This window comes from Gambusia affinis, linkage group LG19, assembly GCF_019740435.1.
Source record: "Gambusia affinis linkage group LG19, SWU_Gaff_1.0, whole genome shotgun sequence".
Classification (NCBI taxonomy): domain Eukaryota; kingdom Metazoa; phylum Chordata; class Actinopteri; order Cyprinodontiformes; family Poeciliidae; genus Gambusia; species Gambusia affinis.
Genome location: NC_057886.1, coordinates 14,958,057 through 14,984,028, shown reverse-complemented (window position 1 = coordinate 14,984,028; position 25,972 = coordinate 14,958,057). Strand labels below are relative to the sequence as shown.

The window sequence follows — 25,972 nt, the reverse complement described above, 5'->3', positions numbered from 1 at the left end:
CTCGACTCTTTGTAATCATTCATCTAAAAATATCTCAGTTCTCTTAGCTATACAGGTTTTTAGGAAGCACACCACAGGAGGATGTATATGATAAATTGAGGGCTCTCCTTTTTTTTACAGTGGATATATAATTAAAAACTATCTGAAAACCTGAGAATATTTCTATAGGTTTAATATACAAAAAAGTGCGAAAGTGTAAAAGATAAGCACACAGGAAAACATAGTAAACCAGCAAAACTAGGCTCCCGTCGTTCATTTCAAAGAGTTTGCAATTTCGGTCGACTCGATTACGATCGGCACATCAACGTGCAGGGGTGGGGAACGTCACTACTGGTCTATTATGCGTCAGCATCCCAGCAGTTAAGATTTTACACTCGTTTTTGCAAGTAGAATTACGTTACGCTCTCTCTGTACCAACACAAAATATAGTATTTTATTCTTAAACGGGTTTTTCTTTCTAATTCTGTTGCCTCATAGCTTTTACCAGTTGTTTTGCTAGGGTGAGATGCTAATATTAGCTAGCTAAGTATTGTAAAATTTAGTATACAAGAATACCCTGCTCCAGAGGAACTAAAACAACACCATCAGTATGGACTTATCGGAAGCAGAAACCGGTTACCCAGAAGGAGGGGAGGAAGAGGCAGATGCTATTACTAAAATATGTGTTTTGGGTGGCTTCAGCGAGAGCAGAGAAACCAGAACACTCATCGGTAGTCTTCCAGAGATCCACGAAGACGATAGAGCAGGGGAGTTTGCAGTTCAGAAGTTCAGAGGTGCTGCAAACCACAATAACACTTTTAAATCACGTTGGATTTGAACCTCAGTCCTTAATAGTCTGTATTTTTTTTATGCCAACAGTAATAATGGACAGGTACCAGGACCAGCCTCATCTGCTGGATCCTCATCTAGGTACACTGCAGACATTACTACAAATACTACTTTTTGCAGACAAAATGAAAAGTCTATTCACTTTATTTTTTTGTACTGTTATTAGAATGGGTAACGAATATGCTGCTGAACTTCATAAGGAATGAAAATTCACCCTCTTCATTGTTTCATCTGAGCTTTCAGTTCCTTTATGTCATTTGTAAGGTCAGTTGAAATGTTATTATGTGAGTGACCCAACCTGTAACTCACATATTTTTCATACGTTTCTCTAACATATAACTTAGTCTTTTAGTTGATTTATATAATTGTTTCTTCTTCTCATTAGGTGAGAGGCTATAAAGTCTTTATGCAACTTTTTCCTCATGAGGTGTCTGATTTTCATCCAGTTCTGGAGATGATATCCAGACAGGATCCTACAGATTTAAAGGTAAACAATGTCAAAAATATTCGACAGATATTCATTCTGCCATTCTGTCTGTATAACAATAAATCGTTAGTCAGATTTAAAAATCTGACTAATGACAATAGTGGATTTAAATGATATTAAATTATATCAGTGTCACAGTATTATATCCATGGCCATTTATTCTAGGTTCACATAATAAGACTGCAGTTTAATAGTCATGATATTGTTTTGTTTTCCTTATGTGAAGCACATTGTGATCTATACATCTGTGAAAGGTGCTGTAGAAACACAATTTACTGATTTAGTGCTATTGTGTAGCAATTTTGTTTGTGGCTGGTTACAGTTGTGTGCAAACTATATGCTTTCTACAGTGATTTGGTAAGATCTATTTGTTTCACATTTCAGACTTGGGAAACGCGCTACATGTTGCTGCTGTGGCTGTCCATGACCTGCCTGATCCCGTTTGACCTTTCTCGTCTGGATGGTCATCTAGAATCTCAGGGTGTTAGAATTAAAGAGCCTGTCATGGAGCGTATTTTAACTGTTGCAAAGGTAAGTGACATAAGAAGACACAAACACAGTTACATGGTCTCAAACACACAATAATGGTAGATACCAAAAACCCATTCAATTAGAGTTACATATTTGAACCTGTGTGTAATTCTGACTAATTGTGGCATTAGTAATCTGCATGGCCCAATTATGGATATGGACAAAAAGAGTCGAAAGCCTTAAAAAAGTCTAAAAACAAAATATAGCTGTTATCATTTATTAGTTCTGAATAGTCTAGGTCCAGCACAAGCCTTAAGTTGTTTGTTATGTGTCTGTGGGACATGAAGCCTGATTGAGATTCATCACTAATAGAACCAAGGGCCTGTTTAATTCTTCTGGCCAAAATAACAGCAAAAACATTATAGTCATTGTTAAGTAAACAAATAGGTTTCCAGTCGTCAATGAGTAATTTGTCTTTGCGAGGCTTCGGGATCAGAGTAATAAGGCCTTGTGTTAAAGTAAGAGGCAATTCTCCGCGACCAATACTTTCTATGAATAAAGGGACTAAGCCAGGTCTTTTACGAATTTCTTATAAAGCTCACTTGGCAGCCCATCACTACCAGGCGATATGTTTTTAAGACTTAAAATAGCCTCTTCTGCTCGAGTAAGGTTAGCATCACACATTTTGCTTTCAGCTTCAGATTTAACTTTGCAATGTGTATTGGAATCAATCAGTAAAGAAGCTTTTTCACCCGAGTAGTTAGAGGAATAGAGGTTGTTGTAAACATTGGAACAAAATGATCCAAGGGTTTTGTGGTCTGATACAATCGTGTCATTGACTTTAAGTGTGTCTAAAGTATTACGAAGTGTAGACTTTTCTAAACCAAAAAAGTAGGAAGAACACTGCTCCCCTTCCTCCAACCACCTCGCTCTAGACCTGACAAACGCACCTCGAGCCTTCTATTTATATATTTCATCAAGTTTAGTTTGACCTTCACTAAGGAGAGATATATTATCCTCATTAAGGTTATCATTGCTAATCCTAGATAAAGAAGCTAAATGAGAGGAAAGACTTTCTTCCTCTTGTCCTTTTTTTGCAAGGTTACTACAAAAGGATCTCATGAATTTTCCTATGTAATATTTTAAGTTCCCATAAAGGCCTAAAAGAGTAATGTTTACAGGCTTCCTCCCAGCAGATTTAATCAGGGATCCGATCATTTCGTCAACATCCTCATATGTGAGAAGACTGTTGTAACTTGTAAGTTTATATTGCTTCAAAGGTATGTTTTTCAATAAAATAAGATTGGAATATTGAAAGTTAATTATGACCTTGTAACACAAAGTTGGTCATATAAAAATTTTTTAAATCGGTATCGGCAGGTCAAACCTTTTAAAGATCGGTGATCGGAAATCGGCCAGAAAACTGCAATCGGTGCACTCCTAGTGTCCACATTCACCACTGCGCTCAAATCAGCGCCTTGCCTCCTCTTATTGCACTAACCGAGTTTTCAGCTCCGTAACAGCTTATTTTGAATGCTGATAAGTTGTCTTTCAGTAGCCTTTTTCCTGCAGAGGGAGGCGAGACCGTTAGCAGTTAACGGTTCCCTGTCGACCGCTAACGGCTGTATGATTTGGGTTTTCCAGCTGGTATCCAGCAGTGTTAGGCGACTTATCACCAGTTTGCGCGTAGGTACCGAGAAGAATGATTTTGATTGCTGGTAGCAGAAACTATTCGTAGAAGTCACCGTTGATCCTCGACTATGAAAGCGAGGGTTGTTCTGAGACGCAGTACTGATACAGCTGCTCTCCAACTGCTCCGCCGCGTTCCCCGTGCCCCGCTCCTTTCGATTTATTGTTCGTCTTGTCTCAATGCGAGCGGCATTTTTTTATGTCTGTACACCACCCTTGTAGAATGTCCCAGTCCGTTTAATCAAACGCACCAATCTCATTAACAGCCACAGTGTTTTGGAAGTAGACGTGAATTCGCTCTCGTGTGATGTAAGTAAAATCTGTGGTCATAAGTTCCTAAGCAGTTATTTTGGAGCAGTGCTGTGTGGTTAAAATCGAACAATATAACACGAAACACAACTAGGTACTCCCCATTTTCTTTCAATTAGAATATTTTGTAGCAGACGGATATTGAAGTTCACGTTATGAAGACTGTCCATTAACTAAAGCCTCGAGCTCCGAGGGGAGGAGAAAGAAGCAAGGCAGTATCGTTGAAGCTCCAACAACACAAAATCTTCAGAAACAATTCAGAATGTCAAAAACACCAATTTCTAAACAAAAATCACTTTATGGTACTGGGTATGGAAATAATAACGTGGCCTTAAATGCGTTATTTACCGGTCTTACATTTTCTCGCGTTAGGGTTATTTACTTTCGTATATTCTATGTAATTTATTTTTCTCGTCAGACTTTTGTCAGGCAAAAGTTTGAGTCGGACGCAGACATCTTCATTATCGTCTGCACCAATCTCATTAGCTGCTGGACTTGAGGCGGTTGAGGCTACTGCTAACTGCTAATAAATCCTTGCTAGCTAGATTTGTTATCCATTTAAACTTCATTTAAGTGAACAACAAACAACAACTTCATTTACTTCAATTCAACAAGTACTCTGGGCACAAGACAAAGCTTAATACAAATCTTTCTTAATAATGCAGATTCCAAAATATAAATTGTTTGGGTATTTATTTGTTAATATAAATTGCCTCCTCACTTTTTTGTGTGTGTATTTCAAAGTTTTTGCAGGAAAAAGCAACTTGAGATCCATTTAGTATTATTTTTTCCCTCCATGTCTTTGTAATAATCCAAACAGAAAAAAAGAAACTCTACCAGTTATGCCCCATGGTAAAAGTATATAACCTTAAGACCTGAAGAACTATTTTATGTTACTGTGTATAATCAGTCCAATAACTGTTGTGTTATTGGACTGATTATATGCTTTTTCTGTGCTGAGGTCTATTGTTATAGACAGTTTTATTAATTAATCTGTCAGGGAAATTGTTGTTCTCAGCGTCTATTTTTCTTTGCATAAAAAAAACATCATTTATTGTTAATATACAAATTAAATACGTTTGAAACAAGACATTTACTAATATTTTTTTTATTATTTAAATTTTTTCTTTTTTTATGAAAGAATTTTTTATATACTTCTTTAAAGTTTCTTTTGTGCTTGTTTGGTTTTCTAGACTTATCTATTAGCCATGGGCAGTCCTAGAGATGCTGCTCCAGTTCTTGTTTCAAAGTAAGTACAACCTTTTTTTTTTTTTTGCTTTGTGCCTGTTTTTACTGGTGTTTTCAAGTTAAATCTAAATGAAATCAGAGTTCTAGTACCACTACAGTTTATCCAATCCACTTCATTTATATAGTACATTCAAGAGAACAAATGGTTTCCAAAGTGCTGTACATGGATAGATCTATAGACAGCCTGAAAACCTCATTCTGTTTCTGTGGTAAAATTTTTTAATAAGATGTGGTTGTTTCTTTTCCAGGTCTTCCACCATTTTGTACTTAAATCACAGTTTGAAATGCTGTAGAACAAGGGTCCCCAAACTCGGTCCTCGAGGGCCGGCCTCCTGCATGTTTTAGTTCTCTCCTTGGTTTAACGCACCTGAATCAAATGATGGCTCGTTAGAAGGCCTAAGAAGAACATTGACATGCTGAAAAGGTTGTTGGTGCCACCAGGGAGAGAACAAAAGCATGCAAATAAGACACTTATTTACACTTTTTATACAGTTTTCATACCACCTTTAATACAGTTAAATGAATATGAAAAGTATATTAAATATTGTTTGTATTTACATTTAGGCCACCAATTTAAAAAAAATGTTTAAACATACATAAAATTATTTCCAAAAATACAAGAACACATTTTTTAATAAAAATGGATATAAAAATGCCCATTAAGCTATAATGAAAAGGTATAACCTATTTATTTAAGCAGAAGTTGCAGTGATATTTTATTTCTTTTAGAATAATAAGTTTTGTTTTTAAAGCAATGTAACATTCTAGTGTAACCATGCTATCTTTCCTCATGTCTCCAATACTATGCTATACTAAATCAGGACTTAACTTATTGTATGAAATATGAAATCTTTTCATGTTTGAAGCTACTTACAGCTACATAGCAAGCACTTTGTATTGCCTTGTTGCTGAAAATGGGCTATATAAATAAAGTTACCTTTATATATATATATATATATATATATATATATATATATATATATATATATATATATATATATATATATATATATAGATATATATAAAATAATAAAAAAAATTCCTTGGCTAATTTTGTAAGAGAAAAACTTAGCATTCCAGTAACCTGAAAATTGAGTAGTGTACCTGATCTATTTGTGTTTCTCTTTAATGCTTGAAATCATCACAAATGCATCTGAATTGTTCAAAAAATAAATTTTATGTTAATGATCAAGTGATGAAATTAACCTTCTTCATCATCACTAGAGGGCAGTGTTGCTCTTGGACTATGTTTGCCATTTCTCTTATGTCTATCCTAATAAAACCTCTAATATTTCTTCTGTCGGATTCTACGCGGCCCTACAGGTTTATGACACGCCCTGACGTGAAACAGAAACATCTCGGGGGCTTTCTGGACTGGAGCCTCACCTCTATATCTCAGAGCAGTGGCGACTCAATGATAGAAATCAGGAAGCTGGACGGTGTCCTGCAGTCTTTGGTAAAGTCTGCACCTGTGATTTAGAGTTCATGTCCGTGTGTGGGGTGGGGATTTGAGGACGCCGTGTACGTGCTCGGATTTATTCAACCTGTAATTTACAAGAGCTGACATGATTGGTATGCTTTACACAATAGTTAGTGTGGTTGTAGCAGGTGTGTAATGCACCTGCTGCCTGTGTGGGATATGTTGCTTCAAGTAACTTATGAGAGTTTAATCTGCAGCTTTAGGCTAAACGGTTTCTCAGCAAATGATAGTCTTGCTGAGGTAATGGGACTATATTCAGCTTTTGAGCATAATGTCTCACACAGGACCTCACTGAAGATATCTTACTATTGATAAATTATAAAAAAAAAAAAAAAAGGTTTTGGTGTGTAATAAGAATTTTTTTAACCCATATAAAGAAAACATTTTATTCATTGGAACATACATTTTCACAACATGTTCAGAAGTGTTTTGCTATGAGGAAATTTTGCTTTAAGGCTTTCAAAACTGGCCAAGTGTGCTTTGTCACCAGAATCCATACAAGTTCTAATGAAACTCTTTCGCAAAGAGCTCTAAATGACTAATAATTTAGCAAATTAAAAGATTGTACTGTAGTAACACTAAAAATGTAAAGGATTGTTATTTAAATAAAATATAATTATGTGGTCTTTGAGAAAACTATAAATTTTATTAGCTATATATTTTTTTATTTCAATGTCTTATAGGCAAAACTTTTAAAACATGGAAAACGAGATGACTTTCTACAGTATGGTAGGCTCCATTTCCCGCTAAACCTTTCTTGGAAAGTGAGAAAATTCTGATGTTGTGATAATTCTCTGTTAACTCTGATTTTCCAGCTCCAATAGTTCTGCGTAATCTGGAGGAGAAACGTCTGTCAGAGAGCAGCGAGGCCATGCTGCGAAAGATTTACATTAAGATAATTCAGAGACTCGGCCTTACATTCCTGAAGCCACGTTTGGCTGCTTGGAGGTCAGATATTATGCTATTTTACTCCAGTTATCACAAGTTTATTGTATGATTACCTTGGATTTCACTTTCTTGGAACTAAAATAATCGAATGAAGGATTTGACAGTCAGATAAACTGATTCATATTTTCAGTTTAGGTATTTGTACTTTTTTCCCCCCAACTAGATTCTAATGAAACATTTTTGTCCTTTTCTGCCAGTAAAGGATGCAAAACTTATGTGTTTTAAAAGAGGAATGTGTGTATTTCCAGGTACGAGAGAGGCAGTCGCTCACTAGCTGCTAACCTTTCTGTGTCTCACACCGCTGCTGCTGTCACTGCTGCTGTCACTCCTGAGACAGAGACTCGGGAGCAAGAAGAGGACTACGACATTCCAGAGGAGGTGGAAACTGTGATTGGTAAGTCATCATCTGCACTCAGGTTTTTAGTGACATACTGCTGCTTAAGAAACATTTTGTGGCCTCTTTTTCTTCTTTCAGAGCACCTACTTGTTGGCCTGAAAGATAAGGAAACAGTTGTGCGCTGGTCTGCAGCAAAGGGGTAAAGGTCTTTTTATACGACACCCAGAAAAGCTGAATGATTGATTTAAAAAGGCCTCCTTGTTGTTACTTGTCTTTGGAATTCTTTATGCAGAAACAAGTCATTGTGTGTGGTAAAACTTAATTTGTACTTTTACAGCATTGGGAGGGTGACTGGGAGGCTTCCGAAGGAGCTGGCAGATGATGTGGTCGGATCAGTTTTGGACTGCTTCAGGTTGGTTTATGCTTTGGGCAGATTGGCTCCATCCATGAATTACAGTTTCCCAATTATTTTAGTATTAATTTTGCTTCTGCTTTCTTATTTAACAAACAAGTAAAAGGTCCTGGGAAAGGTTTACATTCTATTTTATATTCCACCGTGTTCTTTGTTTTTAACTGTAAGGTTGTTTTCTGTAGTTTTCAAGAAACGGATAATGCCTGGCATGGAGGCTGCCTTGCACTGGCAGAGCTAGGAAGGAGAGGTTTGCTGCTTCCATCAAGACTGACTGATGGTATGTACGCTCAAGTGGACTTCAATAAATGGGCAAACACTTCAATAAATCATATTTTTATTTCTTTCTTTACATTTCTTTCTGGTATTTACATTGATTACACATTTTTACATTTGAATTTTTTACTGATGTTTATATAAAGATGACAGGGTTTAAATAACGTGTCCCCCTTTTCCCCTTGTAAATCAAAGGTAAGCACCAGATACTGACTGTATCCTGATACCTGTAACAGCACACCTGTAGATTAAACAAGTCATTTTGATTTTCTTTTTTTCCAGACTTGTAACAATCTTTTCAGTCTGCAGATTAGAGATATAATCTCATTGTATCTTTTCTGCTGCAGGCAGAGTCCAGTTGTTAGCAGCGGGTCCTCCTCCTCAGAGTTGGGCCTGTTGCATTTGTTTTCTTGCTCAGTTTTTGAAATTTGCTCTCACTCTGGCTGCTGCTATGCCTTTTCAAGGCACTCTCTTTAGCTCTTTTTGTCGACTTGGTCCTTTTTGGAGAGTCGGGAGTTGTGGAGTCCATTGAGTCTTCAGAGGTCTGGACTTTAATGTGAAAATCACCTGAAGAGGCTACAGAGCTAGCAGTGGCAAGTTGGCAGAGAGCCAGAGCTGCAGTCTGCCTCTGGTCACACGGTCCTTCGTCCAGATCTTCGTCTACTGTAGGTGGAAGGTCCTCTGAAGGACTTGGAGCAGAGCTGTAGGTTGGGCTGCTGTGAGAAGCTCGGAGGCTGAGATTCAAAGGGAGCTCTGTGTTGTTCACGTTATATGAATCGCAACCCATCGTCCCCTTTTCAGATTTCTCCTCATGGTTCTGGTTTCTTTTTGACAGGTTTAGAGGAGCTGCATTGTCTGATTCTTCTTGATGGTTCTTATCAGACAAGGAGACACGTAGACCGCTTTCATTCAACCTAAAAAGGACATTTCAAAAATATTAGAGATCAATTACTGCAAACAGGATAATTTCACTTGATAAGGAAAAGGGTAAACAACCAAAACGTTTTCTTACCCTCCGTCTAAGCGATGGCTTCCTAACTGAAGCAAGGTTTCTGCCGACTCTTCTTGTCTTGAATCTTTTGTGACCGGTTCCACAACTTTAGATGTGTGTCCAAGCTGGAGGGAGGTCTCTGACTCACCGGTGGTCATGTACTGGGAAGACTCCGAGTCTCTCAGGACAATGTTTGCTTGACTGGGTCTGTCAGGTGACCCTGAGGCTGAGCAGCCCTCTTTAGGACTCAGCCTGGTTGTTTTGTCTCCACTTTGGTGACTCTCCCCTTGGGCGGAGCTGTGAGAGTTGTTGTGACTGGAATGTGAATACATGTACAAGTCATAGTCCTTCTGGCCAAAGCCTTGACCGTAGCCATCGAAAGAAAAATACCTGTGTCCGGTAATTGGAATGGAAAGCTCATGGGGTCTGTAAAGGGTGTAAGGCAGAGGAGGGCCTGGGTGAAGAGTGTGGCAGTATCTGTAAGGATAAGTGGGGATTGGGGTTCCATGAGTTGGGGCAGTGGGTGGTTGCACCAGAGATCTTTGGGTATCTATAAACTCCGGTTGGAAAGATGAGACGTTTGGATCATTTACGGGGATGTGTCTGGATAGATAGTATGGCGGATACAGGGGTCGTTCAGGCATGAGGTAGGGAGGGTATTCGGGAACCATGAGAGGGGTGAAAGATTTGAAAGGAAGAGTTCTGGCCCACGGGCTGCTTGGATGGCTGATGTTAGAGGCTGGTGAATCCTCTCTTCGCTGCACAGTTGCAACCAAGGCCTCGGCACCGTCACGGTTGGGAGTGACAGGGGAGAAAGCAGATGGGCGAGGCAGAGCCTTGGCCTCATCACTCTCTGTGAGTTCTCTGTCAGTGAGTGTATTTGGTTTTGCCACACTCTGGTTGTCATTCCTCACTGGACTGTCACAACCAACATCTAACTCTTCTGTGTCATCTCTGCTCTCGTCTTTCTTCTCTTCCGCTCCTTGTTTCTCAGAACTAAGGCTTTGGACTGCTGGAAGGACTTTTGTACAATCCTTTGGTTTGACAGAAACCGCCTTTGCCACAACCTTTGATTGTCGGGGTGCTAGTCCATTTTTTTGAGACACCAAGGAGATTGAATTTTGACACAAATTGTATTTCATATGATTGAAGAGATGAGACTTTTCATTACAGGTGAAAGGACACTGGAAACATTGGTACTTAAAAGGTTTGCCTGGCGGCCGAGGGATGTAGTGAGGCCTTTTTGGCTTGCGCTCCTGATCCGTTTCCATCCTGCCGCTGACTATCCTGAAAAAATAATATAATATATTCTAGGTGAAATAGTAATGCTGCAGATTTTGATGAGTTATCAAAAACAAAATGTTGAATCAGTGAATGTAACCTAAAATCTATTTGTTTTCACTGAAGTCATTGATAGTTGTTCCCCAAGTGATGGGTTGTTAGACTGGTTCAGAGAAAGACCTTTTGTCATTTGAAGTTTTAGCTATGCGTTTTTTTAGTTGCATGGCTAAAAAACTCTCCTGGTGCACAAAACACCACAGCCTCAGGCTACATTTGTTCCTTTTCAGTGGAATGGCTACTAAGTAGAGAAATATTTAAATTTGAAAACCTGTCTGCCTTATGCAAATCTGTTACCACATTTTTGCATATATCCCGGTCCAGTCTTGGTTTGGCATTGGGTTGTTGACATCAGCCGACACGTGTCAGCTAACGCTGCCTGCTCACGCATCAGTGCCGTTTCTATAACTCTCTAATCATCTTCCTATAAAGTTAGAGGGCTGCTAATTCACCATACAGACGGTTCATTCTTTTGAGTTTCGCAGACCTGGAGGGCATGCAGAGACTTGCTTTCTCTTACACCAAAACTGTGTGCTGTCAGCGTGGGAACTACGAATCAACCTGCTTACCAACCTGCTTCCCATGACTCCATCTGCGGGATGCATTCATCACTTGATAAGCTCACTGCCAATGAGGATTGCAGTGAGATTCATCTTTGCTAATTGTCAGAGCAGTGTAATATAATAACTGAAATTCTTTTAGTGTATATATATATATATATATATATATATATATATATATATATATATATATATATGTATGTATGTATGTATGTATATATATATATATATATATATATATAAACGTCTCTATATGGTTTCTGTCTTTAAGATTTGCATGTTCTCTCTTGAATAAAACATCACCTAAAGATGTTAGTTTAGGGCTGCTGGGTGTGGATTGAGAAACCGGCTTGTCGTGCACTGTCGCAAGAAGTTGTCACTCAAGTTTCAGCTAAAGTAGCATGCAAGGACACTCCCTTTCTAAGGAACATAAATTCTCTTCAAAATACGATTTTAAGCCATTCGTCTTGTGAATACGCAGCAAATCAAAATTATTTCTTATATTTAACTGAAGATAACATCCAGGAAACATGAAGTAGAGGAGTTATAAAAAAAAAAAAAGGGCAACAGTTTTTAAATTCTGCAGTTTTTTTGTTCATTATCAACATAAGCCTAACACAAAGGCATGCATACATCAGTTACGTATCGCTAATAGCAGCAAACTTAACAGAGGTTAGATAGGATCTGTTTGTAACAGGTGCACACCTTGTACATATCAGTGCTATTTACAGCCTAACTAAAACTGTGCGGTGACATAGTCAAACTTTGTCAGTTGTTTGTTAAAAGAGATAATGTTTTGCTATTTTTACGTTAAATAAATAAGACACAAATTGGACAAAAATTACCTGTTCTGATTGAAGCAGCAATGTCTGTTCCCGTATGTGAAGCCCGCGAAGAGGAGATCCACAATTCACAGCAAATGTCAGTATCTGCTTTAAAGATCTTGTTTTATCAGCTCAGAGTTTAGAACGCATTTGTTGGATGAGTGTGATGGGAAGTGTGATCTTAGCTGTGTGCTGAGTTCGTCTTTGTAAGGTGTTTCCTCTCTAGTGGGTGGTGCTTCAGCCCAAACAGCAGGGCCCTCAGGCAACAGTGATGCACCTGATATTAGTCAGGCCTCAAGCAATGATTTAAATGTTGAATTGGAGATATAACTCTTTTTGTATCCTTATCTAGCTTTTGTCAAAATGGTCAAACAAACTTTATTCCACACTGACTCGATATATATTTTGTAAAGTGAAGTTCAGGACCTGCAAGGGATTTGCATTTACTGCTTGGTTCTTCTGTGTGGTGTTGCAGGATTAGTTTACATGAAATATGAGCTTAAAAACAACTGAATTTGCTAGTTGTTCCTCTCTAAGAAATTTGAATAATATTTCTCATAATTACTCAATGTTTTGAACACAAGATGTGAAGTTGGGTAAAGTTCTCTGTTTTTATGAAGCTTTTATTATCTGATTTCAATCTTGAGATATTCATCTTTTTTGTATATTTCAGTCGTGCCACTTATAATGAAAGCACTGACCTACGATGAGAAGAGGGGAGCCTGCAGTGTCGGTTCCAACGTGCGTGACGCTGCCTGCTATGTCTGCTGGTCTTTTTCCAGAGCTTATGAACCTAAGGAACTCCAGCCATTTGTCACCCAGATTGCAAGGTAACACCCGTTACTATTAATCCTTCTGAGACAAAAAATACATAAATATCACCTGAAATAATTTTTATTTTGTCTTTTGGTTGTAAGGTGGTCCAAAAAACAATGACCGTGTGAAGGTTAATGGCTCTTCTATTTAAAACAACTTCAGTTTTCAGGATTAAATATGAAAAAAACAGTTTTACAAGGCTAAAACAAGTTATGACAAATCCTGTCTGCTGATGGGGCGGTAACACTGCATAAAGAATATAAAAAATCTCTCAGCATTAGATTAATATGTCGATATTCTAATTCTAACTGTAGTAGAGACACTTTAAATGACTTGGAACCAGTCAGCCTCAATGATATCAAAAACTGTCATCATTTGTCAAGAAAACAACTTTTATTTTACAAATTTTTTCAACTTTTTCTTTGAGTTACTTTCTACACTTACAAAGATAAAAAGTAACAATTAATGCTACACAATTTTCATCCACTTGGTATTGACAACCTAAATCTATGGGTCTTAAACCTCATGTAACTACTGTAAAAGTTCTGCCTGTGAAATAGATACTTTTAATTGAGGAAGAGTTATTTAAAAGACAAAATTTTCATCCTTAAACTGATTGAATCCCTAAAAGTTATCAATAACATGTGTTACTCGTTGTAGGTAACATTTTGTCACCAGAACTGCCAGTAATAGGATAATGAAAGCATTTCTGTTTTTTTTTGTTTTTTTTTTTTTGTCCAAACCTTGTTCACATCTCTTTTTGGAACCATGGTGGTTTCTCTAGAGACAACTTCTTGGGAAACTCATTTTAGATGGACCTGTGGACTAGCTTCTCTTTTTGGCATCTTTTTGATTTAGATTTGGAAGCAGGTGACACGCTTATAAAAAGGTTGCTGAAGTTTTGCACATGTGCGGAAGATAAAAATCAGAGGTTGGGTTATGCAGAGACCGACTCAAAAATAGTCAAGCTAGCATAGCATGCCTTACAAAGCAAACATTCATCACAACGGTTATCAACGGAAATTGATCAAGCCTCATGATTGGGTCGGCACTAGCTAGTAGAACTTCTTTGAAGTGGTAGCTTTCTAGAGAGCCCTTATCATGAGGTCTTGATCAGCCAGTCAGAAAAACATACAGTGGGCTGGTGCTGTAGTGACTTGTCAGGGTAGGAAATTTTACATGACCAAATTTGTACCTCTGGTACAACATCCTGGAGTCAGAGCTTATGCTGAACCGTATCACCAATCAGCAATGACCGTAGTCACAGTAGTGATTTTTTGGCAAAAGCAGCATATTATTTTGAAAAGTCACTCCAACTAGTAAACTAAACATTCTATTCATCTGAAACATAATGTCCAACTAGCCAGCTTAGAAGGACAGGAGAACAAAGAGTGTTTGGTAAAAATTTTAAGGTTGAATGATGTTCTATGATTATGTTTCTACATATTAACTCAGACATGGATGTTTTGCAGTTTGTTCTTGCAGTTGTCTGTATTTAAGTTTTTTAGGCAAGAAGGCTGAAAAGTCCTGCAGATTTGTAAAACCCTCTATTAGAAAGAAAAATACTATCAGTAAATACACATTTTTTTTGGTTGTGAAAGACTTTATCAGTGAGATTTGCATAGAAACTGCAGAGTTTGCCTGTAAGCTGTAATTTACTGCCTCAAACCAGTTTTTCTGTGACACGTTGGTACCTCTACTTACTCAGTTCCAGTTCATTGGATATTTTGCTAAATGCATATTAAATAAAGCTGGAGGGTAGAAGAACTGCTTTCATTTGCAATGTATCATGCAATCAAATGACTGATTGTCATTTTGTCACCTAAAATGACAAAATGACAGTCACTTGATGATGGGCAGGAAAGTTTGGCTTTACTGTAAATGTGTTCAGGAAAGCGTTTATAAATACTGTATAAAGTTGTAATAAACTGAAAGTATGACTTAAAATAATGTTAATTTAGCTGTACAAAGGATATACTAATAATAAAGAATAGTGGGTACTGTTTGCTATGGAAAATAAGCATTTGGAATGCCAATATGGCCTTATAAGGCTTATGTCAGTGCATTTATTTAAGGCCAATAACCTGCTTCTCTTAGATCTTTGTGCAGTCAGTTACAAAGCTATTCAGACATTTCTTCTTGTCTTCAACTATGGATGCTGACAAAGCTGTCTTTTATTCAATTAGAGGCTCCAGATCCACTGTAGAAAAGTAAAAAAGTATTATCTCAGGATTCGCACATCTAATCTCTAACCAGAGCACAGACGTAGCTCATCACCCAGTGAGCTGCACTCAGTCTTTGTTAACAATAACGGTTTATGTCATGCTTTCTTGCCTTGCAAGTATGGACCTGCGGCCTCTGACTGTGCAGACCAGCTCTGCAGTGTCAGAGTTAACCCCTTTGCAAATCATCATCAGCGCCCGGGACTACACCCTCCCTTTCCCTGGGCCACAAGATTGCCAGGTTTCGCCTGCTGTTGTAGGTTTCGGTCGCCGTTTGGCAGAAATGCTGGGACAAGCTGGTTCCTGCTCAATTCATCAGAGCTCGATGACAAGTACTCAAAATGTGTTTTTGTGAAAATGGCCCTTACTGACTTGGGGGCACATACAAACAGTTGTGTTCTCCTGCAAAGTTGCAACTTGCATGAATAGACCTGTTACAACTGTAGGATTTTCAGTGTGTTCTTTTCACCGATACCTTAGGTTTAGATATTGTATAGAACTGTGTTGTTTTTCCAAACCCTCTGGGTAGAAGCGGTTTTTTAAGGGAAACTACATGCTAAGAAAGTAAACATGGTCAACTGCATTTTCTTTTTTCTCAGGGTGTCATTGTCATGTATATGTAAGCAACCCCACACCCCCATTTTCACACACACTCCCTGAGATTTTCAAAAGTAATGTAGTGTGAAGGGATAAAACCTCTTATGTTGTTCAAGAGTCATGGGTAATGATATAGCTGGCGTTGAACCGATGCACTGAGGAAATGGAGTTTGTTTTGTGGTTATGGTCGGCCTCTGATTACAAAAGTGCGTGGTAAATCTGGATTATCACATAAAACAAATTTCTCCACAGCGCCTTGCTGATCACTGCTGTATTTGATCGCAATATCAACTGCCGCAGAGCTGCATCTGTAAGTTCGCTAATAAACTTCATCATGCTGCTTTTCCAAAGATTGTGAATGAGAAAACTTTTATTTTGTGTCTCTTTTCGTCTCAGGCTGCCTTCCAGGAGAATGTCGGCAGACAGGTTTGTGACTGAAGCTTTGACGACCGGAGCATTATGACAGTATTATCCTTATTTGACGCTTATTTGCAGGCAGATACTCAGTTCATGCTCAAACTTGCCTCATTACGAGGACCTTTTAAAGAAAATGGCCTTCTAGTGTAGCTACAGGGCACCTTGAAACACTGAATGTGCCAGTAGCCCGTAAGCAAGAACTTTTTAGATTTGTCATTACTTGAATTGGGAACTCTGTCACTGAATGTAGACATCCTAAATGTTGCTGATTTGTGTTGCAAAACAGTCCATCCTAAGGTGAAAATATTCTATGCTTTTCTTCATCAGGGCACCTTCCCTCATGGCATCGACATTGTGACAGCAGCAGACTACTTTGCTGTGGGAATGATCAACAACTGCTATCTGAACATCAGGTGAGAACAGTGTTGAACTGCTCATGCAAAGCTATTTTTATGTCCATTGCAAACTGCTTAAGTACACAGTATCCCACCAATATATTCATAACACGATGATGCTCACAAATACTCAAAGGATAGTTTTTTCTATTCAATTTCCATCTGACATAGCGTAGATCTTGTTGCCATGAGGGATTTCAAAACATTTCTCTTAATTTCAACATCTTGTCAGTACAACTGCATATCAGTAAATTACAATAGCATCATTTAAAATTAATTTCAGTAATTCAAAGAGTAATACTCTGATATTATATGCTCATTATCCACAAATTGCTATATTCACTTGTTTATTTTTGCCAATTTTAAGGATTTTGTCGTAAAGCTGGTGTAAATTCAAACTATACTTTCCAGGACAATTTCAATAGTAGCACATTAAAAATGACAAATAAATATCGATAAATCTTTGTTTGCTAAAAATTATGCATGTTTACTTTGGATCTCTGAGCAACAGTCTGTTTCCTCTTCAGCTCAGGTACGGTGCTTCTTACAGCATCTCTGGTTCTGATTGAATTGTGTGTGGTGTTTCTCGAAACACAGTCATGCAGCAGCCTGCAAATTTCCCGACGCTTCAACGAGTTTAGCTTCACAATCCTATCAAGTCCCTTTTTCTACCACACATGTTTTCCTTCCACTCAATTTTTCAGTCATGTGCTGGGATGCAGCATTCTGTGATCTCTTAACAATGATCTATTGTGGCTTATCATGCTGTGGTGGAAAGTGTCAGTCACTGTCATATAAGCGGCTGTCAAGTCAGCTCTCTTCCTTTTGATCATGTAGGCTCAAACATGGCCATATCATTTCTGCATCAAAATCATTCCTTAATGGTCTAATAAAATATTCAAATTTTTTGTGAATCTGGATTAGCTGTAAGACATTATTGTCCAAATTAACAGAAATAAATGCGTGCTTACAGGAAGCTTGAATATACACATATGCAAGTTTTATTTTTCAATTGAATGTAAGAAGAAAATTAACCTTTTGAAGATTTTCCAATATACCGGGATGGACCTTCACAATTACATTTAATTGTTTTAAAAATATGAACATTTGTTATTCACCTCGTTTTGCATAATTTGTCAGGTTTGTCACAAATGAAACAGAAAACATCCCCACAGAGAAAGAGGGTAGCCTTAGGGCATGACTGAACACAGAGGCATCATATATATAGAAAAGGAGTTCAATATAGTTTTCTTCTTTTTAAGACTTTATGCAGACATGTAAAAGAAATGGCTTTCATTTTTTGTTTATCTTAAGACTGTTGTTTTTGTTTATTAAGTGTCTTTATAGCTGGTTTCCCAGAGTACACCAAATCCATGATCGAACATTTGATATCCAGGAAAATCAACCACTGGGACGGGTCAGAACCTTCACCATTTGTTATTAAAATCATTGCGATGATCTTTTACATTTTAATATCTTTAGGAAACATTCTTTATTTTGTTTCGCAGCGCGATCCGACTGCTTGCCACAAAAGCACTCCACAACCTGACGCCTCAAGCACCTGATTATATGGCAACAACAGGTAAACAATGTCACCTTACTTGTTCCTTAGCAGTTCAATAGGCCACAAGAAAAGCTTTTTAAACACCGATTGTAAACTTTTGCTTAAATTTTGTGAGTAAAGACGGTGCTCTCTTTCATTTTAATGCAGTTTTGCCGCAGCTGTTGACCCTAGCAGTGGGTGTTGATCTCCACAGTCGTCATGGAGCCATTCTGGCATGTGGAGAAATCACATATGCGTTGTACAAAGTAGCTCTTCAGAGCAACAGGTAGACTTAAAATATATAAAACATCAGCCTTAAGATAAATACGAAACGACTCAGAATAAAGTGAGTTTTTCTGTTTTTTTTATAGGACTGTGATGGATCTAATTTCTCCAGAATGTGTGGATGCACTAAAGAACATTCACAACGTGGTGAGTGAACTGGGAGTTCTCAGTAGTACTTTCTGTTTGTGTAAATTGTGGTCAAACTGTGGTGTAGTTAACTGAAATTTGCTGGCACTTTCAGCTGCATGAAAGAAAACAATACAGGTAGGCAGAAATGCTCCTTTCAACATTTTTGCTTGTAATGTCGTAAGAAAGCAAAATATTTTTATATAAAATTATTTTCCTTTCCATAGGGGCTTCGGTGGAGCACTAATGAGACCAGCAAGTAGGTCGAAGTCACATGTGAAAATTGAATCACTGAAAGAAGATGTTGTGAAAACTATGATTAAAACTGATATGTATTTCTGTTCTGTTACTTTTTTATTTATTTATTTTTTTACAGTTTGCAGTCTCATAGAAAAGTTGTCCCTGTCTAAAATGCCTATTAAGAACGACCCCATAATCAGTAAGAAAAAGGACCAACAGATTTAGCTTTATAATAGTTTTTTGTAAAGTCAAAGCTAAAGGTTTCTGGTATGTTTCAGCTGCGTGGCAGTCGCTAATCGACGACACCATAAAGAATCTTCATCTCTTTTCTAGTGGAGCAAAGGAGGACTTTATTGTAAGTTGTTGCATTTATCAATATGTACAAGGTTCATGAATTAATAATGATTTATCCATGATTTTAGAGGTTTCATATCTGAAGTCTTACCTTAATAAAAATATCTGTATTTCGACTTAGTTTTGTTTGTGTGATTTCAATTTGTTAATGTCTCAAAAATTGACTGAGGACTGTATAAGATTAAGAAAAACTATGGCTTTAGACATTTGTTTGGGACTAAAGTGAAGAGAATCCTTTTATAAAAGTAAAAAAATTAAACCACAATACACATCTTGTACAGTGATAATAAAATATATAAAAGTCTATACTTGTGTGGCCTTCTACAGCTCAATGAGTTTTCTCTCCTCCTGTCTGCAGGTCTCCGTAGTAACAGCCTTATCTGCCTTGTCTGAGGAGTTCTACCAGGATCAAGAAAACAAGGCTGACACACAAATACAAGGTGGGATTTCTTCTTGTTTCCCTCTAGACCCTAAATGAAAATTAAAAAGTTTATAAAGCCGTTTAATAACAACAGTTTATGTTCACTTGCTTAGATGCGCTCATATCCCAGTACCTCGAAGGACTAAAGAGTCCACAGTTGCTCACCCGTTGCGGATCTGCTCGCGCCCTCGGCTGTCTGCCGAGATTTATGATCCAGAGCAAACTGAAGCAGGTGGGTTTTTAAAGTACAAATATGAATTCAGGATTTAAAAAAAATATTTAACTGCCTTGATAAATTGCTATAAAATATTGATTCTGTGTTCTTCTTTTTCTGTTTTAGATATTTGGAGGGCTCGAGCAGATGTGCACTGTTAGCCAGAAGGAGGGAAATTTCACTGAGGCAAGGAGAGACGCAGTCAGATCAGTGGCTCAGTGAGTCTTTTTACACATTTTGCCTGATGGTTCAGGTTCATGACACAAAGGTACCTTCTGTCTCGCCATGGTTCCTCATGTTTTCTGCTGAAACACATAGCTCTATAAACACTAACGCCAAAGTAAACTATGGACTGACTCTACCAGAAGGACCAGAAGGACATCCTTCTATTAATCAGATTGTATTTTGCATATTTCCTCTAAAGTCAATTTTGTTTCTAGCTTGCTGCATTAATCTTACTTTGTTGATTTTATTTAACATTTTGCATCACTTTGTAAACTTGTTTCATATCTTTTGTCAGGGTGTTCCTCAAGGCAGGTGTTTGTCCCCATGGCTCCCCTGACTCTGTCCTCTGCTCGGAGAATGTAGTCGAGGTGTTCGACTTTCTTCTCTGCAGCATCAACGACTACACAACAGACAGCAGAGGGGACATCGGAGCCTGGTGAGTACTGGATCCTGAGATTCGCTCTCCTGCCTGAGGCTTCCGGTGTTTTTTTTCTGACCCTTCACACACAAGTAAAACAGAAATACTTCTCTCACACGTAGCTTCAGGCCATGCTTGAGGAATGGCCAGGAATGTCACCTGGCTTGTCACTTGTCTTCGCATAAAGGGATAGGCGGTCTAGTAATTTTTTTTCCTTCCTTTATTTTGTTTTCTTTCTTCCTGCTTTCTTCTAGCATTCTCAAACAGAATTCTCTTTTTTAAAATTAAAAATTTTATTGTACCACCCTTCCAAAAGTTGCTTTGATCACAAAATGCTTTACCAATGCAATGTTTGCTATCATATGCGGGGTTAGGTTTTTATCTATGTGTAGAAATATGTCACTCTTTCATAATTTCAGCTCAGTGTATTTTGGTATTTGCATCTCGTGTCTCACATGTCTGCTTAGGGACTCCAAAACCACTTGCCTCATAAGTAAGTCTTAAATGACTTCTTGCCAAATAAAACATAACAGTTCCTTCCATTTTCTTAAAAAACAGAGGCGCCTTCCTGCAGTGATAGTGAAAGGAAAAGTACCCCTTCCACATCAGCGGCTTTGATCTGAATTTATTTTAATTTGCTTTTTACTTGGGGCCAAAATGATTTATCAATTGATCAAATATTGAAATATTTATCACCTGATGTAATAACTGATTAATTGTTAACTGGAGTAGGCATGCTGTAATAAAGAGCATTTACTGAAAAAACACGGAGCACTAATTAAGCCAAAAATTTGCAAAAAATATTTATACATTTTGCATTTAAGATAAAGTGAAAACCTTTGTAAATATTGTCTGTAAATATGTTCTACCCAGAATTCCAGTTTTGGTTTAATCTCATTCAAACTGTAAATAAAATGAATAATAATAATAATCTGTTTATAGATCAACAGATTAGCTTTATTTATTGTTAAACCAACCAAAAAGGGTTTAGCTTTTCATATATTGATGTTAGAAGTAGCAGATGCAGATGGATACTTTGTTACAAATGATCAAGAGTACACTAAAGGAGTGCTACGTTATCCCATTTCAGGCATTAAAATGTTTTTTTTTTCTTATTAACAATAATTACTTTTTTTCATCCTTTTGAAGTATTTCTAAAATTGTATAAAAAGAGTTTATATGGTTAAATTAAAAAAATCCACTTTATTGCCACTTTTTGTCTGATTAATTGTCGAAAAAAATCATCTGATTACTAAAATAACAGTTGGTTGCTGCCCTACTTTAGCTGTTTAAAAATGCTCATCAAAAATGTTCATTTAAAAAAATCTTAAGATGTTCATTGGTTTTTCTGCATCATTGTTTTTAAATCTCAGTTAAATCATAGTAAATTGTAGCTGAAGGGGAATCCACATCCTCACATGGGTTTTACTGTGTTAACTCTCCTGTCTCTGTTCCAGGGTGAGGAAGTCAGCCATGACAAGCCTACAGGAAATCACCTTGATGGTGTCCAGCAGTGCTCCAGAGATCCTCTCACCACACCTGTGAGTAGTAACCTCAGAATGCTTCACTCCTTTTTTGTGCACCTACAGTCTCATTTATAAGCATGCAGTGACTTTTTCTGCACCAAGTGAATGTGAAAGTGAGACTTAATTTCTGCTTGATTTGTCTTTAATGTCTGCTCTGGCTTGTGTGCAGGGTGAAGTCTATGATGTGCTGCCTGGCTCAACAGGCTGCAGAGCAGAATGACCACTACAGAGCTCATGCTGGAAACATCTTCCTGCAGCTCCTTCACAGCACTGAGCCTGTAGTACCTCACATACCCCACAAGGAGGAGCTGTTAAGCATCTTTCCTGTGTGAGCTTCTCAAGCATATTACAGCAGCTTTATAACTTGTAACAAGTTAACGAATGTGGGTTTTCTGTGCGGCTTTGGTTACTTTGGGGAAAAATACATCAGCCCTGATTTAAAGACACTTTTTGGTAATCTTTAATTTTGTTTGGTTTTTCTTCCAGGGAGACCATCACCAGTCTAAACTGGAATGCCCCATCCCAGGCTTTCAAGTACATCACACAGCTGCTTGGATTGCTTGAGTATCAGTACCACACCCTGCTGGGGCTGTCTGCGTCAGTGGGAGGGATCACCGAGTCCACAGTAAGTGGAAGAAGCAGAAAATTGTCAAATCACAGCCGGAAGATCCGGAAGATAAAAAAAAAAACAAAAAACTGGCAATAAATGACGCGGACGAAAAGATTTTGTTTCATTCCGATACTCCAGAGGCTTTCGCAATCATTGCCACAGAGCTCTATGTTACCCGTAGCAGCACAGAGGGACACTTTGCCTTTATTTTGACCCGAGGATTTGCCTGTTAAAGCACCTATCAAACCCATAATGTGAATTTAGTAGGAGCCAGAGCATTTTTTCGGTCAAGGGCATAAACAAAGCAAAATATGTAAACATACAAAGATAAATTGATGTTTCAGTTCTGTTTTAGCTCAAAACGTGGAAACAAAATGGCTGAGATATTTATTAGTTTATGCTGTGTGACAAAAAAATAACTTTTGTGTTTGATTGCAGGATTTTAAATTACATAGTACCACATCACAAAATGCCACCACATGCTTTTTTCATTAGCAATCTGTTTATTATTCAGGTTGTCGGACCAACAGGGGGCGCTGTTTGTCTACCATTATCATCTGTGCAACACCTGCTTTTCAGTGGGCTCTTAGAATCTCACAGCTCAGTTGTTGTCGCTCCTCAGCCAACCTTTGCATAAATACTGGACTTGAAATATTGATTCTGTTGACGTTCGTTCTTTATGCTGACATAGAAACTTTTCTCATGGTTTTATTCTGCGGTCTATCCTAAAAGCATGCCTGTGAAACTCCTCTGCAGCCTTTTTTAAGCAACATCTCTCTGGAGGTCCAGCCTGGGCTCATAACTGGGGTCGATCAAGGCCTCATTCCTCTCCCACTGCGATTTAACCTGTTGAAACCAGACATTCAGAAGCAGCCCAGGCTGCAAAAATTTGAGCTTATTTTTAGCTTTGAATGTTTATAGATGGAATAAAGAAAGTAAATTTAAAGCCTGCAATAACAACCTCGAGGCCCATGAAGGTAAACCAATCTGCCATTGGTGCTTTAAAGCAAGCTCCCTCAGAGACCATCCAGCTCCGCTTTTGTTTTTATCTCCTGCTCTTAGAGTTTTTCTACTTCTGCAGAAACAATCCTCAGAGACGAGAGGCACTGATGTATTTGCACAGCATTTAGAAAAAGGAGCCAAGATTGCTGCAATGCCTGGGCCAAGATTATGATTCTCACACTGCAGGGCCGTACGCTCACAAGCCAGAGAGAAACGAGCCTTACTCTTACTTTTCAGGAGTCAACCTGGCATAGTTCAATCACAGAAAATTGTATCCTCACTGCAATGGATGACTCTTCTGTCCTGCTGCTCAGACTCCTGCAATCTTTTGCATTTGTTCAGGCGAATCACTCCTCCCAGTCGCTGTTTGCCTTCCTGAAAGGGATTCAGAAGGACATCGATGCTCTGACACAGTTTACGCAAACCTTGCTGAGGATATTTAAGAATAATCTTCAGAATGACAGGTACATTAAACTAAACCAGATAAATCTTTGTAGTGTAACTTTAAAGCACTTCTTTTCATCACATTAATATCTACAACATTTCAAAATTGTTTCCTCTTTTTCTTTAAGAGTATCTGTTCCCCTACTTATGATGCTCAGTCGGATGCTTGCCAACAACTTTTTTGAAATCTTGACCACACAAGAAAAGTAAGTGACTTTTTATTATAAAACTGTGTCTACATACCTCAGGGATGACCAGAGTTTTCTGTCTCTTTGCTTCATAAGTCACCAGGTCTGTGTGGATCTTTTGGGTCTTTGCAAAGAGCTCAGGAAGTCCAGGAATGTGGCCAAGATACGTGCCTGTATTTACGTGTAGGTTCTCTTGTGTACATTAGATTACAGCTGCACCACCAAAGCAGAAGAAAGGGTTATTGTTGGTTGTTTTCCAGATACTGTGGACTGATCCAGTTTGAGGGAGATGTGAGGAAGAAAGTTTTGTCCCAGCTGCTGATGCTGCTCTGCCATGCGTTCCCAATAGTAAGTTCACAGAGCAGGACTGCACACTCACCCCATTCACTGTAGTGAAGGTTTATCAACCCTAATTCATATACTCTTGATATCAGCACACTTTAAATGACTGGCGAGTTTATTTTTACTAAATGAATCCAACTTTATGTAGATAATTGTGGTCCACATATAAAAACTTATAAATTAGAAAGTTGGGTACATTTACATTCAACTTGTTTATTCTTCTAATAATGTATGCTGTCCCTTTTTATGTCAATATAAAATAGAAATAAATTGAGACTGAGAACTTTTTCTTTAGGAGTCAAATATTATAGCGAAATTGGTTGAAATGAAATAAAATATGTTTTAGACATCTATAGTTTTGATGTAATTATACTAAACCACTATTCACATTATTATTTTTGTTATTCGTGTGTATGTTTTTATTTTTTGTGATGTTCATTGTTTTTATTATAACTCCAGATAAGAAAGACGACATCCGCCGAGATGTATGAGATGCTTCTCACCTACAATGACGTTGCTGATCCAGATGTGCTCGAGGATGTCTTAAACTTACTAAGTGACACTCAGTGGTTCGTATTATTTTATAATCAAGTTGTCAAATTAGTTGTAAAAACATCTTTTTTTTCCCAGAGAATTTACTGTAAATTGAATCTATTTAAAAAAATCAACGGTTTTGTAATCCATTTAAGGGAGAGCGACCTTGACACAGTGCGAGAGCGCAGAAATCAGCTTTGTGATTGGCTAGGAGTGCCCAGGCCACGACCAATAACCAAGGTAACGATTTAACATCATTACCTTTATCTGCTTCTGAATATTTTGAGCGGACTTAGGTTTTGTGTTTGTTTTAAGAATACCCTGACAAACACTCTTTTCATTTGCAGGGCCCTGCCCAGGTTTCATGAATACCGGTATTGAATTCAGCAGGAGCTCTGTAAAAAGAAAATCAAGGACTGAGCAGCTAGAGTTTTCTTCTGAATCTGTGTCAGGACGTTTGACCGTCTGCCAGAGAAATGCACAGCATTTGCAGCCTGTTCAAATAATTGAACATGATTGTAAAAAATGAAAGAAAAATGATCTGTTTTGTTGTTATCGCTAGAGGCTTATCGCCTACAGTAACCTTTTTCTCTGTTTCTGTAGCTGTAAAACAATAAATGACCTTAAACTTACCTGTAGCAAGTGTTTTTTTTGTTGTTATTTTCTGTCAATAATACTATTGTTCGACGCTCTATTTAGGACTCGGATGAGCTGTCTACATGTAAGCTGTACCTGGAACAACACAGGGATGTGAAATTTAAACTGTACTTTGCAAACACTCCAGGGAAATGGTTACCATTTAAATGTTTTGGCACACATCGTGGAATGTCACTGAGGCCCCTGCTTCCCCTTAGGGAA

At 37.9% G+C, this 25,972-nt stretch overlaps 2 protein-coding genes across 2 annotated transcripts; one reads left to right on the top strand and one right to left on the bottom strand.

Moving 5' to 3' along the window:
• The first annotated feature begins 311 nt into the window (after positions 1-311).
• tbcd (tubulin folding cofactor D) lies at positions 312-25,746 on the top strand. Its single transcript, XM_044100158.1, has 39 exons — positions 312-773; positions 859-909; positions 995-1,092; positions 1,214-1,315; positions 1,700-1,846; positions 4,978-5,033; positions 6,356-6,488; positions 7,196-7,241; positions 7,328-7,460; positions 7,709-7,854; positions 7,936-7,996; positions 8,135-8,209; positions 8,392-8,486; positions 12,869-13,025; positions 16,083-16,140; positions 16,227-16,256; positions 16,575-16,660; positions 17,979-18,059; positions 18,151-18,224; positions 18,354-18,471; positions 18,557-18,617; positions 18,712-18,734; positions 18,824-18,855; positions 18,973-19,035; positions 19,115-19,191; positions 19,549-19,630; positions 19,725-19,843; positions 19,952-20,043; positions 20,346-20,486; positions 21,926-22,009; positions 22,164-22,322; positions 22,481-22,619; positions 23,949-24,070; positions 24,179-24,256; positions 24,335-24,421; positions 24,499-24,586; positions 25,040-25,149; positions 25,270-25,354; positions 25,462-25,746. The coding sequence occupies exons 1-39, from the start codon at positions 590-592 to the stop codon at positions 25,480-25,482; spliced, it is 3,594 nt and encodes a 1,197-aa protein (XP_043956093.1). The 5' UTR covers positions 312-589; the 3' UTR covers positions 25,483-25,746.
• On the bottom strand, positions 8,531-12,447 carry znf750 (zinc finger protein 750). Its single transcript, XM_044100159.1, has 3 exons — positions 12,217-12,447; positions 9,495-10,760; positions 8,531-9,396 (listed from the first exon to the last, which is right to left on the bottom strand). The coding sequence occupies exons 2-3, from the start codon at positions 10,742-10,744 to the stop codon at positions 8,844-8,846; spliced, it is 1,803 nt and encodes a 600-aa protein (XP_043956094.1). The 5' UTR covers positions 10,745-10,760; positions 12,217-12,447; the 3' UTR covers positions 8,531-8,843.
• Positions 25,747-25,972: the final 226 nt, after the last annotated feature.

Excerpts from the sequence above, each read along its gene's own strand:
- tbcd (XM_044100158.1), top strand. The coding sequence starts at position 590 with ATGGACTTATCGGAAGCAGAAACCGGTTACCCAGAAGGAGGGGAGGAA. Across the intron at positions 910-994 it reads TCTGCTGGATCCTCATCTAG|AATGGGTAACGAATATGCTG; the intron begins GTACACTGCAGA and ends TACTGTTATTAG. Across the intron at positions 18,735-18,823 it reads CATGAAAGAAAACAATACAG|GGGCTTCGGTGGAGCACTAA; the intron begins GTAGGCAGAAAT and ends TCCTTTCCATAG.
- znf750 (XM_044100159.1), bottom strand. The coding sequence starts at position 10,744 with ATGGAAACGGATCAGGAGCGCAAGCCAAAAAGGCCTCACTACATCCCT. Across the intron at positions 9,397-9,494 it reads AGCCATCGCTTAGACGGAGG|GTTGAATGAAAGCGGTCTAC; the intron begins GTAAGAAAACGT and ends TGTCCTTTTTAG.